The sequence below is a fragment of the Loxodonta africana genome, chromosome 3 (genome assembly GCF_030014295.1).
Source record: "Loxodonta africana isolate mLoxAfr1 chromosome 3, mLoxAfr1.hap2, whole genome shotgun sequence".
NCBI classification, from domain to species: domain Eukaryota; kingdom Metazoa; phylum Chordata; class Mammalia; order Proboscidea; family Elephantidae; genus Loxodonta; species Loxodonta africana.
Genome location: NC_087344.1, coordinates 85976765 through 85993250, shown reverse-complemented (window position 1 = coordinate 85993250; position 16486 = coordinate 85976765). Strand labels below are relative to the sequence as shown.

At 35.9% G+C, this 16486-nt stretch overlaps 1 protein-coding gene across 6 annotated transcripts in view; it reads left to right on the top strand.

Annotated features, from left to right (window-relative positions):
* The window catches only part of SPATA6 (spermatogenesis associated 6), a 185892-nt gene that overhangs the window by 54341 nt on the left and 115065 nt on the right, over positions 1 to 16486 (top strand). For 4 of the 6 annotated variants that reach the window (XM_064281935.1, XM_064281933.1, XM_064281938.1 and 1 more), the window contains exons 4-6: positions 12468 to 12509; positions 13415 to 13441; positions 13545 to 13669. In XM_064281935.1, the coding sequence (XP_064138005.1) occupies positions 12468 to 12509; positions 13415 to 13441; positions 13545 to 13669 (194 nt within the window). The remainder of the gene's footprint in view (positions 1 to 12467; positions 12510 to 13414; positions 13442 to 13544; positions 13670 to 16486) is intronic. The other 2 variants (XM_064281936.1, XM_064281934.1) reach the window with 1 other exon arrangement.

The window sequence follows — 16486 nt, the reverse complement described above, 5'->3', positions numbered from 1 at the left end:
AGAGCATGTGCCTGTACTACTACTGCTTCTTTGAATTTATTGTCGTTTTCCCTGAGTGTCTAGGATACAGTTCAAACAAACATGACATGACTACTTAGAAAGGTGTGTACTTTTTGTGTGGTTTACAACAGTTGAAACTTTCCTTTTGTATTTTATTTTACCTTACTTATTTCATTATATCAACTCTCCCACCAAGACTGACATGAAGAAGACTCTTAATGAATGTCCATTCCTGGGTCAGTGCTATAACTTGCCTTTCCTGGCTGGGTTAGTTTGATGTTGCTGGTAGGCTCTGATTACCTTCAGATTGGTGCCACTGCAAATTGCTTATCAGTGCCACCCTTCTATCTTTTTACTTCTTGGAGAACTTCCTCTCTAATTTCTGTTATTGCTGTACTAAACATATTCACCCTTCATTCAGGTCTTCCCTTACTTAAACTCCAATATTCTTAGGAAGAACAAATAACTCTACTTCCTACTTTGGTGACCAAAAATTAAGGCCACAGGAGTGATATGCCTCGGTTTATTGCACCCTTGACCTAAAAGCATCATTACCCACATTTATCACTTTTCTCCTGGATTCAGAGGATGAAGTTTCTATGTTCTATTTAAGATTTTTCTGTCTACGTGCCCCTTTTTACCTCTTCTCATGCTATCTCTAAACCAAACTAAAAGCCCAAACCCATGTTGTCACGTTAATTCCAACTCATAAAAAAAAAAAAAAAACCAACCAAACCCAGTGCCGTCAAGTCGATTCTGACTCATAGCGACCCTATAGGACAGAGTGGAACTGCCCCATAGAGTTTCCGAGGAGTGCCTGGTAGATTTGAACTGCCGACCCTTTGGTTAGCAGCCATAGCACTTAACCACTACGCCACCAGGGTTTCTATTCCAACTCATAGTGACCCTATAAAACAGACTAGACCTGCTCCACAGGATTTCCTGGGCTATAATATTTTAGGAAGCAGACTGCGACATCTTTCTCCCATGGAGCAGCTGGTGGCTTCAAACCACCAACCTTTCGATTAGGAGCCAAGCACTTAAGCACTGTGCCACCTGGCCTCCCAGTGTCATCTTTGGAAACTTGTTTGTTTATCAGACTTTTTTTCTTCTTTCTATATCTTCAGCATCTCTCTTCTTACTGACCATCTTAAAAAGAAAAATATTCTTTGCCTCTGCCTGGCTACTGTCTGATCTTTTTGTTATACTAATTCAAAATACAACTTCTTGCCCTGTTATTTATTTTGTGAATCACTGGTTTCCAGTTCTAGTGTAACTGTTAGTGAAAAAAAGTGCAGGTTCAAATCCAAGCTCAGGAACTTATTATCTTTGAGTCATACTAACTTTTAGCCTCCGTTTCTCGTCTGTAAAATGGAGATAATACTTGCCTCATGAGGGTTGTATTGAGGATTTGGGTGAGGGACATGGAAGCACAGTTGTAACATGCAAAAAATGCTTTATAAATGGCAGTAAATAATACAGAAAACCTGTGAAAGCCAGAACCTGTGTAAGGCAGACACCTGTCAGAGAAAGAAAACTCAAATATTTTCCACTAAAACGAGTGGTAGAAAAGTGGTAAGACTGCACCTTGTCAAAGGCAGAAAACTCGAGAGACCTGGAAAAACAAGGCAGTCCCATGGAGTTCCAGCTCTCACAGGTTTCACTGTGCTATTATTTTGACTATTCATATCCATTTTTTTTTAAATGTAATTTCTAGTTTGTAATCATGTTTTTTAAATAGCTGAGGCTTCGAAATAAGTAACCTCAAAAATAAAGTGTTAGTATGTATGAAAAGTAAAGACTGAGCTTATCCTAAGACTTTTTGGTTCTTTAACTGTTTCAATCGTATAATCATTCTTGAAATCCAGATGATTAAAATCAGAAGAATTTAGAAGTATATGGAAATCCAGTTTTAGAATTAATTTCCAATTAATTTTTTCTATTCTAATAGAAGTTAAAAATTTTCCTTATTTCCTTTTTATTGAACACTCACATATAATACAGTGTAATTAAATGAGTTATTAAAAAAGGTGAACTTTGAAAATTTTGAAATCTTTGATGATTTTTAAAAGATATTTTAGGGAAATTTATGCATTTATAATAAATATTTAGATACATTACTACACATGAGGATCTTTAATAATTTTATCCTAATTTAATGATTGTTAAATGTGGCAAATCAAAAATAATAGTTCTAAGTATAAGGTTAATCTGTAAATACTATGACTTTAAATAGGTGTTTTGAAAAAATTAAGAAATACCATTATCCTTAGTACTCTGAAAATGGGGAATCTTGCTAATTGAATATTTGGGTTAGCCCTGAGTGTCCTGTACACACTAACACAGTGCCTGACTGACAATCCGTGTATACAAACGGCAGCTCCTACCTGTTCCCTAAAAATAGGAATTAAAATATTCTTCAGAGCAATTAGAAAACTTTAAGAAGCCTTTGAAGAATCTGAGAGCTTAAAAATAAAATAGAACCATTCCCGAAGACAACTCATCAGACATGAAAGGGACTGGACAGTGGGTAGGAGAGAGATGCTGATGATGAGTGAGCTACTTATAGCAGGTGGACACTTGAGACTGTGTTGGCATCTCCTGTCTGGAGGGGGTATGGGAGGATAGAGAGAGTTGGAAGCTGGCATAATTGTCACTAAAGAAGAAACTGGAAGGGCTGACTCATTAGGGGGAGAGCAAGTGGGAGTGTGGAGTAAGGTGTATATAAACTTATATTTGACAGTCTGACTTGATTTGTAAATGTTCACTTGAACCTCAATAAAAGTTAATAAAAAATAAATAAATAAAATAAAATAGAAACACAAGGAAAGAAACTTTATCGTTTGTCTTAGTTATCTAGTACTGCTATGACAGAAATACCACAAATGGGTGGCTTTAATAAACAGAAGTTGATTCTCTCACAGTTTAGGAGGCTACAAGTCTGAATTCAGGACACCAAATCTAGGGGAAGGAATTCCTTCTCTGTTGACTCTGGGGGAAGGTTTTTGCCTCCTTTCAACATCTGTGGGCCCAGTGTTCCTTAGAGACCTCCATGTGTCTTGGCATCAACCTTCCCCTGGGTCTAGGAGGTTCTCAGCGCTGCTTCTGGCCCTTCTTTCTTGGTAGTAGTGAGGGCCTACTCCTCTTTGCTTGCTTCTCTCTTCTTTTATCTCTTGAAAGAAAAAAGGTGTGATTCAAACAAGGGCGTGACTTGAGTAAGGGTGACTTGAGTTATGCCCTTTAGTAAGGATGTGACTCAGGATACACTCCACACTAATTCTACCTCATTAATATATAGAGGTTTAGGATTTAAACACATAAAATGGAGGCTAATTACATAATTCCATAAAAGAAGAACATTTACATCAGATCACCAAACGGAGGACGGTTATGCAATATTGGTAGTCATGGCCTAGCCAAGCTGACACATGTTTTTGAGGGACACGATTCAATCCATGACACTGTTTTGGGGATAATTAATCCTACCTAACTGCATAAATTTCCATGTTGCAGCTTACTTTTCTCTGTGTATGATTCCTTCTTCCAAATAGCTTTCTTCGTACTGTAGGAAGTCTCCCCTGTATCTTTATTACTCTCCCTAAAAATTCAGTTGAGATTGATTTGAGTTCACAAGACTATGTTCTCTTTTAAAATGTATGTAGTGCTTTCAGGATTATGGGACTGACAGTCTGGAATTAGGGTGAGGTAATTTTATCATATTACATACTAACATATAGCTGAATGAATTCTGCATGGAAATATTGGATATTTTTATTGCAAATGGATAGGGTTCTGAATGCTTATGAGATGTGGAACACAGAACATTTTTATGATATAGTAGGATTGATGAGGATGCTTCCATCATAATTTCTGGGATACACGAATACATGGCTATTTGGGCAAGACAGCATCTGCTAAAAGCCTACAGAAAGGGAAGTGGTCAAAATGCCAAATAGTAGTAGTATTAACAGTAGCAGCAGCAGCAACAACATTGGTAATAATGATGGTAATGATGAAAATAGTAGCTAACACTTACTGGGCATTTATCGTATGCCAGGTACGCTTTTAAGCGTTTTATATGTGTTAACTAATTCAGCTCTCCATAAACAATCTGTTAAGTAGGCACTGTTAGAATTACCATTTTACAGATAAGGAAACTGAGGCATAGAGCATTTAAGTAGCTTGTTCAAGATGATGGCTGCGTTGTTCGTGCTTTGACCCACCCTATTATATTGACTTTCAGTTAGTGTATACATTTTCAACTGGGGCAGTTTTGTCCCCAAGGGGGCAAAAATTGGTTCTTGGGGATCAGAAGTGTCTTAGATTTTACAATGGTTTGTCATTCTCCAAAGGCCTACAATCCATAACATAAAACAGATATACAGTATATCTGTGGTATTAAAATTTCTCAAGGGGGTGGCTGTGGAAAAAAAGGCCTCTTTGAAGAACCAAACTCATTGCCATTGAGTCGATTTTGATTCATAGCAACCCTGCAGGACAGGATAGAACTGCCAAATAGTGTTTTCAGAGAGCAGCTAGTGAACTTGAACTTGCAGCTTTTTGGATTAGTAGCCATAGCTCTTAACCACTGCACCAACAAGTCCCCACTAAAATTTTAAAAAGTTCAATAAATACAGGTCTAGTTACATTTTGTCTAGTTCTAGTGTTTTATATCTTGAAAATAAAGAGAAAAGTGTTCCTGTCCCACTTCTGTTTTTCCTGCTTCCCATGTCCTTTTATTCCAGTAACTCAGAATTCAAGCTAATATTAATACTGTTATATTTCCACTACATTATGGATTAACTAGACTTTTGTGGGCTGAGTTAGGAATTCAAGTGCCATGGATGACACTATTTTTGCAGAAGAATGTACTGTGGGTTCCAAATAACCAAACTTTAAATGAGTATTAGAAAACAACCTTTATTAAACTTCAGAACCATATGTACATTCTTTCCACATTGTGGGGAATTAAAGTAAAATACACTTAAAATTCTGAAAGTGTACTAAATGTAATGCATCTTTTTGGTTGGTTTGAAAGGGAGTTACTCTTAAGCAATGATGAGATATAAAGACAGACTTGTAAGCAAATAATTATAATACAGTCTTGTAAGTAAGGAAAAGGTATGTGTAAAGTGCTTTGGGAGCTCAGAGGACATTTGTAATAAAATTTCATTTTATGTTCAGGTATTTTCTAGAAGCCAGTGTTTTCCCTGGTAAGGACATATTGTATTATTATAAGCGTAGTAGATTCAGAAGAGGTAAGCTCTTATTTCAATACTGTGTTCAGCATTCATTCCTTTTCTGTTCTTATTTTTTGATAATGGAAGAAGAAACAGCATGGCGTATTCATGGAATATGTTGTGTGATTTCAGGGGTGTAGAAAAATTTTCCTAAGCAAAAGTTGCTTATCCCCCAGCGTATGAAACACTTTTTAATTGCTGGTGCAGGATCAGTCACTATGAGAGAATATAGGGGGTTAAAAATGAATAAAATATAGGCCCTTTCCTGAAAGGAGTATCCATTTTAGTAGAGGAATCAGACATGTAAATAATCAGAATGTTTTCATAAGGATTCCTGAGGCAGTCAGAGAACTGTTGGATGAATCATTCACATGGATATTGATATTGCTCAAGATTATAGCAAGTCTTAGTTTTGAGAGGAAACCCTGGTGCCATAGTGGTTAAGTGCTACGGCTGCTAACCAAAGGGTTGGTGGTTCAAAACCGCCAGGCACTCCTTGGAAACTCTATGGGGCAGTTCTACTCTGTCCTATAGGGTCGCTATGAGTCAGAATCAACTCGATGGCAACAGATTTGGTTTTGGGTTTTGGTAGTTTTGAGAGGAAGAGAAGCCATTAGATTTTCAATGAAAAGGTGGAGTGGCCTTGAGGTTAAGAGGTGGTAGTGAACAAGAGGATGAAAATTGACAAAATCAGATGGCATGAGGCTAAAAGGAGATGATTAATGTCTTAATAGAGCCTATTGCTTCTACTATCCTCTTTTTAAAACCTTTATTATTATTTTAATGATAAAATAAATACATTCATTTTGTACAATAAAGGAAATACAGAAATTTGGAGGACTCATGAAAAAAATTACAACTGATTTAAGATGACTAAATAACATGTTGAAGAAGGAATATGAAGTTGAACATATATAACATGTTGAAGGAGGAATATGAAGTTGAACATATAGAATGGATGGCTCCCATTTTAGTTGATCTCATGGACCAGGTGGAAGATGACTTTAACATAAAATAGTATAATGGGACTTCTCTAAAACAGTGATGTTTTTAGAGTACAATGTTGTTGTTGTTAGGTGCCATCGAGGTGGCTCTGACCCATAGGAACCCTATGTACAACAGAAGAAAACTCTGCCTGGTCTTGCACCCTCCTCACAACCGTTATCCTTGAGCCCGTTGTTGCAGCCACTGTGTCAATCCATCTCATTGGTGGTCTTCCTCCTTTTTGATGACCTTCTACTTTACCAAGCATGATGTCCTTCTCCAGGGACTGATCCCTCCTGATGACATGTCCAAACTGTGTGAGACATAGTCTCGCCATTCTTGCTTCTTTGGAACATTCTGGTTGTACTTCTTCCAAGACCGATTTGTTCATTCTTTTGGCAGTCCGTAGTATATTCAGTATTCTTCACCAACACCACAATTCGAAGGCATCAATTCTTCAGACTTCCTTATTCATCGTCCAGCTTTCACATGCGTATGAGGTGATTGAAAACACCATGGCTTGTGTCAGGTGCACCTTAGTCTTCAAGGTGACATCTTTAGAGCACTACAGTGGGTTGAAAGGAGCCCTAGTGGCACAGTGGTTAAACACTCAGCTGCTAACTGAAAGTTTGGTGGTTTGAACCCACCAGCCGCTCAGCCGGAGAAAGATGTGGCAGGCTGCTTCTGTAAAGATTACAGCCTTGGAAACCCTGTGGGAATTCTACTCTGTCCTACAAGGTCACTATGAGTTGGAATTGACTTGACAGCAGCAAGTTTGGTTTTTGGGTTTGGTATAGTGGTTTGAATCGTGTCCTCCAAAATGATATGTCTAGGTCCTAAATCTGGTACTGTGAATGAGACCTTATTCACACATAGTCTTTGGAGAGGTAATTAAACTAAGGATTTCATCTATTAATATTTCTCTTCTTTAATTACACTTGATAATGTTTATAATTCTCTGTGTATCAGTTTATCTTTCATTCGGTATTTTTCTAGGTATTTCACACTTTTAAATGACATTACTCTGTCATTTCTCACTGTTGCTAATATATAAAAATCTAGTTGACTTTACCATATCGACTGTGTTTTGAGCAATCTTGCTATATGCATTAATTTAAAAAACATGTCTTTAGGTTTCTTTGAACTTTTTGTGTGCACAATAACATTGTGAATACTGAGAATTTTATTCTTCTTCTTCTCATACTTTTAATTTCTTTCATTGTTTTATTGCACTGGCTCAGATCTCCAGTAAAAGTGAATGCCTTATTCTCGATCTCAGTGGGAAAGCTTCAACATATCACCCTTTGATATGATGTTTGCTTTAGTTTTTTTTTCTTTTTAAATTTTTTTTTGAGATGAAATTCACGTAACAAAATTTACCATTTTAAAGTGAACACTTCAGTGGAATTAAGTACAGTCACAATTCTGTGTAACCACCAACTCTGTCTTGTTTCAAAATATTTTCATTATCTAAAAGGAAACCTAACCATTTAGCAGTTACTTCACATTTCCTCCGCCCCCAGCCCTGGGCAACCACTAATCTGCTTTCTTTCTCTATAAATTTACCTATTTTGGATATTTCATGTAAATAGAATCATACTCTATGTGACCATTTGTGTCTGGCTTCTTTTACTTAGCCTAATGTTTTGAGGTTCATCCACATTATAAGATGTAATGGGTACTTCATTTATTTTTATGTCTGAATAACATGGCAATTGCATGTATATACCACAATTTGTTTATCCATTCATCTGTTGATGGACATTTGGGTTGTTCCCATCTTTTGACCTTTGACAATGGTGCTGCTATAAACATGTGTATGCATGTATTTGAGTATCTGTTTCAGTTCTTTTGGGTATATACCTAGGAGTGGAATTGCTGGACTACATGGTAAGTATTATTATTATTATGTACTACTATTATGCAAATTTATGCACCAGCCACTAAGGCCAAAGATGAGAAAATTCTGCAGTCTGAAATTGATAAAACGTGCAATCAAGATGCATTGACAATTACTAGGGATTGGAATGAGAAATTTGGAAACTAAGGAGAAGGATTGGTAGTTGGAAAATATGGCCTCGGTGATAGAAACAACGCCAGAGGTTGCATGATAGAATTTTGCAAGACCAACAACTTCTTCATTGCAAATACCTTTTTTCAACAACATAAACAATGACTATACATACGACCTTGCCAAATGAATACATAGGAATTAACTGACTACATCTGTGGAAAGAGATGATAGAAAAGCTTAATATCATCAGTCAGACCAAGGCCAGGGGCTGACTGCAGAACAGACCATCAATTGCTAGTATGCAAGTTCAAGTTGAAGTTGAGGAAAATTAGAACAGGTTCATGAGAGCCGAAGTATGACCTTGAGTATATCCCACCTGAATTTAGAGACCATTTCAAGAATAGATTTGACGCATTGAATGCTAATGACTGAAGACCAGTTGAGTTGTGGAGTGACATCAAGGACATCACACATGAAGAAAGGAAGGTCATTAAACAGACAGGAAAGAAAAAAAAAAAGGGCAAAATCGATGTCAGAAGAGACTAAATTGCTGTTTGAATGTCAAGTAACTAAAGCGAAAGGAAGAAATGATGAAGTAAAAGAGCCGAACAGAAGATTTTGAAGGGCAGCTCGAGAAGACATAGTAAAGTATTTTAATGAAATATGCAAAGACCTGGAGATAGAAAATCAAAAGGGAAGAACACATTCAGCATTTTTCAAGCTGAAAGAACTGAAGAAAAAAATTCAAGCCTCAAGTTGCAATATTGAAGGTTTCTCTGGAGAAAATATTAAACAACGCAGGAAGCATCAAAAGAAGATAGAATATAGAGTCATTGTAGCAAAAAGAATTGATCATCATTCAACCATTTCAGAAGGTAGCATATGATCAAGAACCAATGGTACTGAAGGAAGAGCTCCAAGCTTCACTGAAGGCCTTGGTGAAAAACGAGGCTCCAGTAATTGATGGAATACCAATTGAGATGTTTCAACAATCAGATGCAGTGCAGAGGTGCTTAATTGTCTATGCCAATAAATTTGAAAGACATCTACCTGACCATCCGACTAGAAGAGATAACATATTTGTACCCATTCCAAAGAAAGATGATGCAACAGAATGTGGAAATTACGGAACAATATCATTAATATTACAAAGAAGTAAAATTTTGGTGAAGATCATTCAAAAGTGGTTGCAGCAGTATGTCGACAGGGAACTGCCAGAAATTCAGGCTGGATTCAGAAGAGGACTTGGAACCAGGGATATCATTGCTGATGTCAAATAGATCATGGCTGAAAGCAGAGAATACCAGAAGGGTGTTTACCTGTTCTTTATTGACTATTCAAAGGCATTCAATTGTGTCAATAATAACGAATTAATGGATAATATTGCAAAGAATGGGAATTCCAGAACTCTTAATTGTACTTAGACCAGGAGGCAGTTGTTCAAACAGAACAAGGGGATACTGCATGGTTTAAAGTTAGGAAAGGTGTGTCAGGGTTGTATTCATTCACCATACTTACTCAATCTGTATGCTGAACAAATAACTCAAGAAACTGGATTATATGAAGAAGTACTGGGTATCAGGATTGGAGGAAGACTCGTCAACAACCTGCATTGCTGAAACTGAAGAGGACTTCAAACACTGTCTAATGAAGATCAAAGACCACAGCCTTCAGTATGGATTACACCTCAACATGAAGAAAACAAAAATCCTCACAACTGGACCAATAATCAATATCATGATAAACAGAAATGATTGAAGTTGTCAAGGATTTCATTTTACTTTGATCCACAGTCAACGTCCATGGAAGCAGCAGTCAAGAAATCAAAAGATGCATTGCACTGGGCAAATCTGCTGCAAAAGACCTCTTTGAAGTGTTAAAAAGCAAAGATGTCACTTTGAGGACTAAGGTGTGCCTGACTTAAGCGGTGGTGTTTTCAGTCATCTCATATGCATCTGAAAGCTGGACAAAAAGTAAGGAAGACTGAAGAAGAATCAATGCCTTTGAATTATGTTGGCAAAGAATATTGAGTATACCATGGACTGCCAGAAGAACAGATATGTCTTGGAAGAATTACTACCAGAATGCTCCTTAGAAGCAAGGATGATTAGACTTTGTCTAACATTCTTTGGACATGTTATCAGGAGGGACCAGTCCCTGCAGAAGGACATCATGCTTGGTTAGTGAAAAAGAGGAAGACCCTCAGCGAGGTGGATTGACACAGTGGCTGCAACAATGAGCTCAAGCATAACAACAGTTGTGAGGATGGTGCACGACCCGGCAATGTTTTGTTCTGTTGTACATAAGGTTGCTATGAGTTGGAACCGACTTGATGGCGCCTAACAACAACAACATAGTAAGTATGTTTAATTTGTTGAAGAGCCAACAAAGTGTTTTCCATAGCTGCTGCATCATATTATATTCCTAACAATAGTGTGGGAGAGTTCCAGTTTCTCTACACCCTTGCCAATACTTATTTTCATTCTTTTTTTTTTTTTCCTGGTGTATCCATCTTAGTGGGTATGAAGTAGTACCTCACTATGGTTTTGATTTGCTTCTTCCTAATGACTACTGAGTCGAGCATCATTTCATGCGTATTATCAACCATTTGTATATCTTGTTTGCAGAAATGTCTATTCAATCCTTTGCCTACTTTTGAATTGGGTTGTATTTTTTTGTTGTGTTGTAAGAGTTCTTCATATATTCTGGATATTAATCCCTTATCAGATATATGATTTGCTAAGAAATTTTCCCATTCTTCGGGTTGTTTTTTCACTCTCTTGATGGTGTCCCTGATGCACAAAATTTTCAAAAATACTAGCAAACTGAATTCAGCAGTTTATTAAACAGATTATATGCCGTGATCAGTGGGATAGAGTCCTGTTGGCCTGTTTCGTGCCTCTCAAATCCCAGATGTCTACAGCCTTCCTTCGTTTTGTCCTATCTCTGCCCTCTTCAGTACGGGATGGTAGTGCTTCTGCTGAGTTGATTGTTTCCATTAAGTCTTACACTTAATCTCTATCAAACAGTTGTCCAGCTACACTCTTAATGTTCTCTCCAGAGCATACTTTCTCATTTTCCACTATTAATAAGCTCAGAATTTTTTAAATCTTCAAGTTCAGATTATTTTTTGATTAACAGTTCATTCCTCAATCTGTGTCTTTCCTTTCACATTTTACTATAAGGAGCAAGGAGAAACCAGGTTGCATCTCTCACATGTTGCTTAGAAATCCTTTCAGCTAAATATCCAGGCTCATTGTTTACAAGTTATACTTTCCACAAAACAGTAGAATTTGGCAAGGTTTTCTGTCACCACTCTGCAGCCTCTTAGAATTGGTAGATGCCCTTAAGGGGAAAAGTAGCCTCAAATGTCAGGGTCATCTTTTTGACTTCTATTCATTTACTGCCATTTATGACTTCCAGTCTTTAAACAGATCCGGTAATTGTCTACCTTTCCAGATATTTGTAGCAGGAGATCTGTTTTTATAATACCTAATCCTCTTTTTTTTTAATCCTCTAGATTACCGTATATTCTGTTTACATCCTATTCCTTCTACTTGGGAAACTCCCCAGTTAACACCTATTTATACTGTAGATTAGGTCCCAAAGATCTCTTCCTTAGGGAACTTTCCCTGACTCCCTGCCTAGATTAGGTCTCATAGCTACTCAGTGCTACTGTCACAGCACTTACAATGTTTTCATTGTACTTGTGATTTGTAATTATGTATTTATTTGGGTGTTTATGTCACTTAATGTTATCTTCTCAATTGAATGTAAGATACTTGAGGGAAAAGGACATAGTGTGTGTGTGTTTTCTGTTTATTACTGACCCAGAGTATGACCCAAAGAGGGTATCCAGTGCCTTTCATAGATATGAAATATAGGTAGAGGGCTAAATGACTAATTTTTCAATTGAATGAAAATGCCACAGTGTTAAGGAAGAGAGATTATGGCTTTTTCATGAGTTCTTATAAGGAAGGAAGGACACAATTTTATTTTTATAATTTATTATAAAATACTTTAGACGTATTTAGACATACTGCAAGTACCCAGATGTACTCATCACTCTGCTTAAGATATAGACAAAATTTATGTTTATAAAGATAGTCTACTGAGATATATGTAGTCTACCCAGCAATTTCTTTGGCCTTTAGATAGTTTTTTGGGTAAAGTACTAACCTTTGCTTATTATTAATTTACTTAAACAAAGATTTTCTTTAAATTTTCAGATGATACAGCAGTGTTTGAGTTGATACAGCTTGTTCCGCCAGGTAATGTATTACATGTTGATAAGGTAATTGAATGGAAACCTATTTCAGTGAAAATGCTCTTTAAAGATTTCATCTTTTCTCCTTTTTTCTAAATGAAGAACAGTGTAGAGCTTCTGTCATTGTTCCATTATGTGTAAAAGATCAATAGAACAAAATAATATATACAGAAAGATTGACATAAATGATATTTGAACACATTTTTCTAAAACTGAATTAATAGTAGTAATTCAGAGTGGAAAATAAATTGATATTAACCTAAGATATTTTGTGAAAACCATAAAAATTGACTCTGAAATTGTTGTGATTTTCTAAAATTATGCACTTCTGTTGCTGAAGTAATTTATCTTTTGTGTGTGTATTGGCTGTTATTGTGGAGTGGAGAGGAATAAAACTTTACCTATTAATAAACATTACAGATCTCTGGGGGAGGTAGAGTTAACGTATGTAGATTAGTTTTATTTGTCTTACTGATTTGTATGATTATAGAAGAAATATATCTTAATTAAATTATTGCCTTATGTCAAAAATAGAGAGCTATGTTTTATTGAAAGCTAGTTATCTAAAAATTTTGTGTATTACATGTATACCTAATTCAGGTAATTGCAAATTCTAGAAAAGTCTAAATTTTTAAAAAATGTAACCCTATATTTTATAATGGTACATAGAAAACAGTGAAGTTGTAGGGATCATAATTAAATTTAAGATGTGTAAATGCCATACCAATTTGATATTTTTAAATAGATATTTGCTTTTTTACCAACTCATAGGTGTTCACTGAATGTATATGAATATCCCCATTCTACAAAAAGGGACTAAAAAAAGAATTAGTGAAATGTAGCATAGTCCTGAATAATTAAATGTGTTAATCCATTTAATATACCTTTATTTTAATTTTTCTTTCATAGGAAAAAAAATACATGGCCCTGAAGCAGGTATTTCAATAAGGCTCAGGCAACATATATATCGTACTTGATGATCTTGTTTCTAAGTAGAATATTTTGTTATAATTTGAATCATAGGATGTCTTTCTTGTAGTGGGTGAAACACTGTCTACGTATGATGAAAATACAAGAGATTTCATGTTCCCGGGTCCAAACCAAATTTCTGGACACCATGATTCAAACCGCCAGGTTACCATGAGGAGGATTTCTGGCCTTAGAGTAAGTGCTTACTCTTTTATGAGTCAATTTCTGATGTAGGAATATTGTCAAGAGCTACCACATAGCCCTCAATACCTCCAATTTGAAGAACAAATTCAAAGTTTAATTTTGTTTAAAGGTTACTTGTTTTATAAAATTATAATGTTATTTCAAACACACTGAAATCTAAATGAAAATAATTTAACAGAATCCATGCTGCATCTACCATCTAAATGAACAGGTATTAATTTTACTTTATATTTTCAGATGGCTTCCCTTCTTTTTTTCTTTCAAAGGAATTACCAGTAAACATTTGAAAAGGTGCTAATTCTCATTAACATTTAGTGGAATCCAAATTAAAAACCATGATTTCATTTTTATAGCCATAATATATTTGGCAAAATTTAATAAATGTGGCAATATCAAAGGTATGAAAAAATGGAAAATATTATATGTTTGCTATGAGTTGAAATTGACTGTACAGCAATGGGTTTGATTTTTTTTCTTTTTTTTTTTTTTAATGCTGCTGTGCCCTGTAAGAAAACGCTGGTGGCATAGTGGCTAAAATCTAGGGCTGCTAACCAAAAAATTGGTGCTTCAAATACACCTGGCACTTTTTGGAAACTCCATGGGGCAGTTCTACCCTGTCCTATAGGGTCGCTGTGAGTCAGAATTGACGTGATGGCAATGGGTTTGGTTTAGTTTTATGCTCTGTAAATTGGAACAATATAGTTCAGAGTTATCTAGTAAAGGCAAAGATGCTTATACATATCTTAGAGATATATTCTTTCTGGTATACTAAAAGCCTTCTTAAGAAAGTTTGTTTGTAGCATTGTTCATAATAGTGAAAACTGGGAGCAATTGAAATGTCCATTAGTAGGAGTTTAAATAGATTAATTGTAATATGTTCATGTAATGGAAATATATAGTCATATACCTAAAAGTGAAAGCTACATTGAGGAAAGGCTGACTCTCTCATGCCTTCATAAAACTTCCTTCAAATTTAGTTGAATACATTTAAAATATTTTTATTCCTGAAAATAAGTCTTCTACTCAGAGAAACTGAAAGAAGCCTCTGCTTTTTGAAAGAGCTAAAAACAAAAGTTGTATAGGTTGAAGTTATTTGGAAAGGCATTTTTTACAATTTTATAAATGTTATAGAGTCTGAATAAGGAAAGTGGGGTGATATATGAGCCAATATGATGAATTAAATAACTTCTCATGTAGGTCTGGGTTTATGTTTTCTATCCCACGAAATAGCAATTTCAGCTTACTAAAAGTTTTAAAGTTGCCTTGCAAATCTTTGAAAATATGGCTCATACGTGATATTTTCAGTGTTTAATTAGTTAGCTCCTGCAATTATAAAAGTCTTCAAAGAGTGTTTGGAACTGTCTAGAAACCTGCAATGAAACAGAGTACTCATATTTTAAAGTTACGGTCCCTTTAAAGTAGTTTTAAATGCTGTGTCATGCCAAGATGGTAATATAAACTCAAGAGTATGGACCATTAGCAGGAATCTATCTTTCATATTTTAATTTGAGTTACCTTTGCATACATTGGAAAGATGTTGAATTACTAAAGTAAAAAATATATGAACGATAAGGGCTTCTGGTAATGGGGCTGTGAAGAGACTGGCAATTATTCTACACAAAAACAAGTGTAAACGGGACACAATTGCCATAAACAACTTCAGAGCACTGTAAACTGATGGAGTCAAATAACAAATTAAGAAGCGCTTATGTTTGAAAACTGCTGTAACTTTGTAAAAATGGCAGGAGTGTGTAGCCTTCTTGCTTGGGCCTACTCCCATACTCAGTGTGGTCAGTGAAAACTATAGTGTCACAAATCTGGGGATGGATGCAAAATTTATCCATTTTGCAACCTGTAGGGACATAATCGATTTTGAGTAGAGTGACAAGACTGTAGCTTTCCCTGTTAAAAGTGACAAATTTAGTTGGGAATGGATAGGGAAACCTTACACCTTTGCTAGGCTGACTGCAGTTCTGATTGGGGTAAGCAGCAGACCAGCCAAAGAGTTGACAGGAAGATCCTGGAAGTGAAGGAACAATAAAAAGGCTGAGATAAGCTATCCATACATTCCTGACTGACTGAAAAGCTATACATGTAGAGGGGAGACAGTGAGAGTCCAGCAAAAAAGTGAAAGCAAAGGGAAACTGGAGAACTGGATGTAGTTTTGAATGCATTCCTCAACCAACACACAAATAATCAACAGAAGGCAGAATGTTTACAGGTCCGTTTGATAACGAATGAGCAATGTACACTTGAGGTCCCTAGGAAAAATAGAATAGGAAAGAAACAGCACATGTATAAACCAAATAGAAAAATGGCACATGTAAATCCAAATCAGTATGGATTTTGATATCAATAACTAAATGTGAATGGTTAAAATACTCCTATCAAAAGGCAGAGATTGTCAGACTGGAAAAAAAAAGTTAAGATCCAATTATATGATTTCTTCAAGAAAAAAAAAGAGATGTACTTTATTCAAAGACACAAAAAAATTGAAAGTCAAGGGATGGAAAAAGATATACTATGTAACAATTTTACTGAAGATCATTCAAAAACAACTGCAGCTGTATATCGATAGGGAACTGCCAGAAATTCAGGCCGGTTTCAGAACAGGACTTGGAACCAGGGATATCATCGCTGATGTCAGATGGATCCTGGCTGAAAGCAGTGAATAACAGAAGGATGTTTACCTGTGTTTTATTGACTATGTAAAGGCATTCGACTGTGTGGATCATAACAAATTATGGATAACATTGCGAGGAATGGGAATTCCAGAACACTAAATTGTGCTCATGAGGAACCTTTACA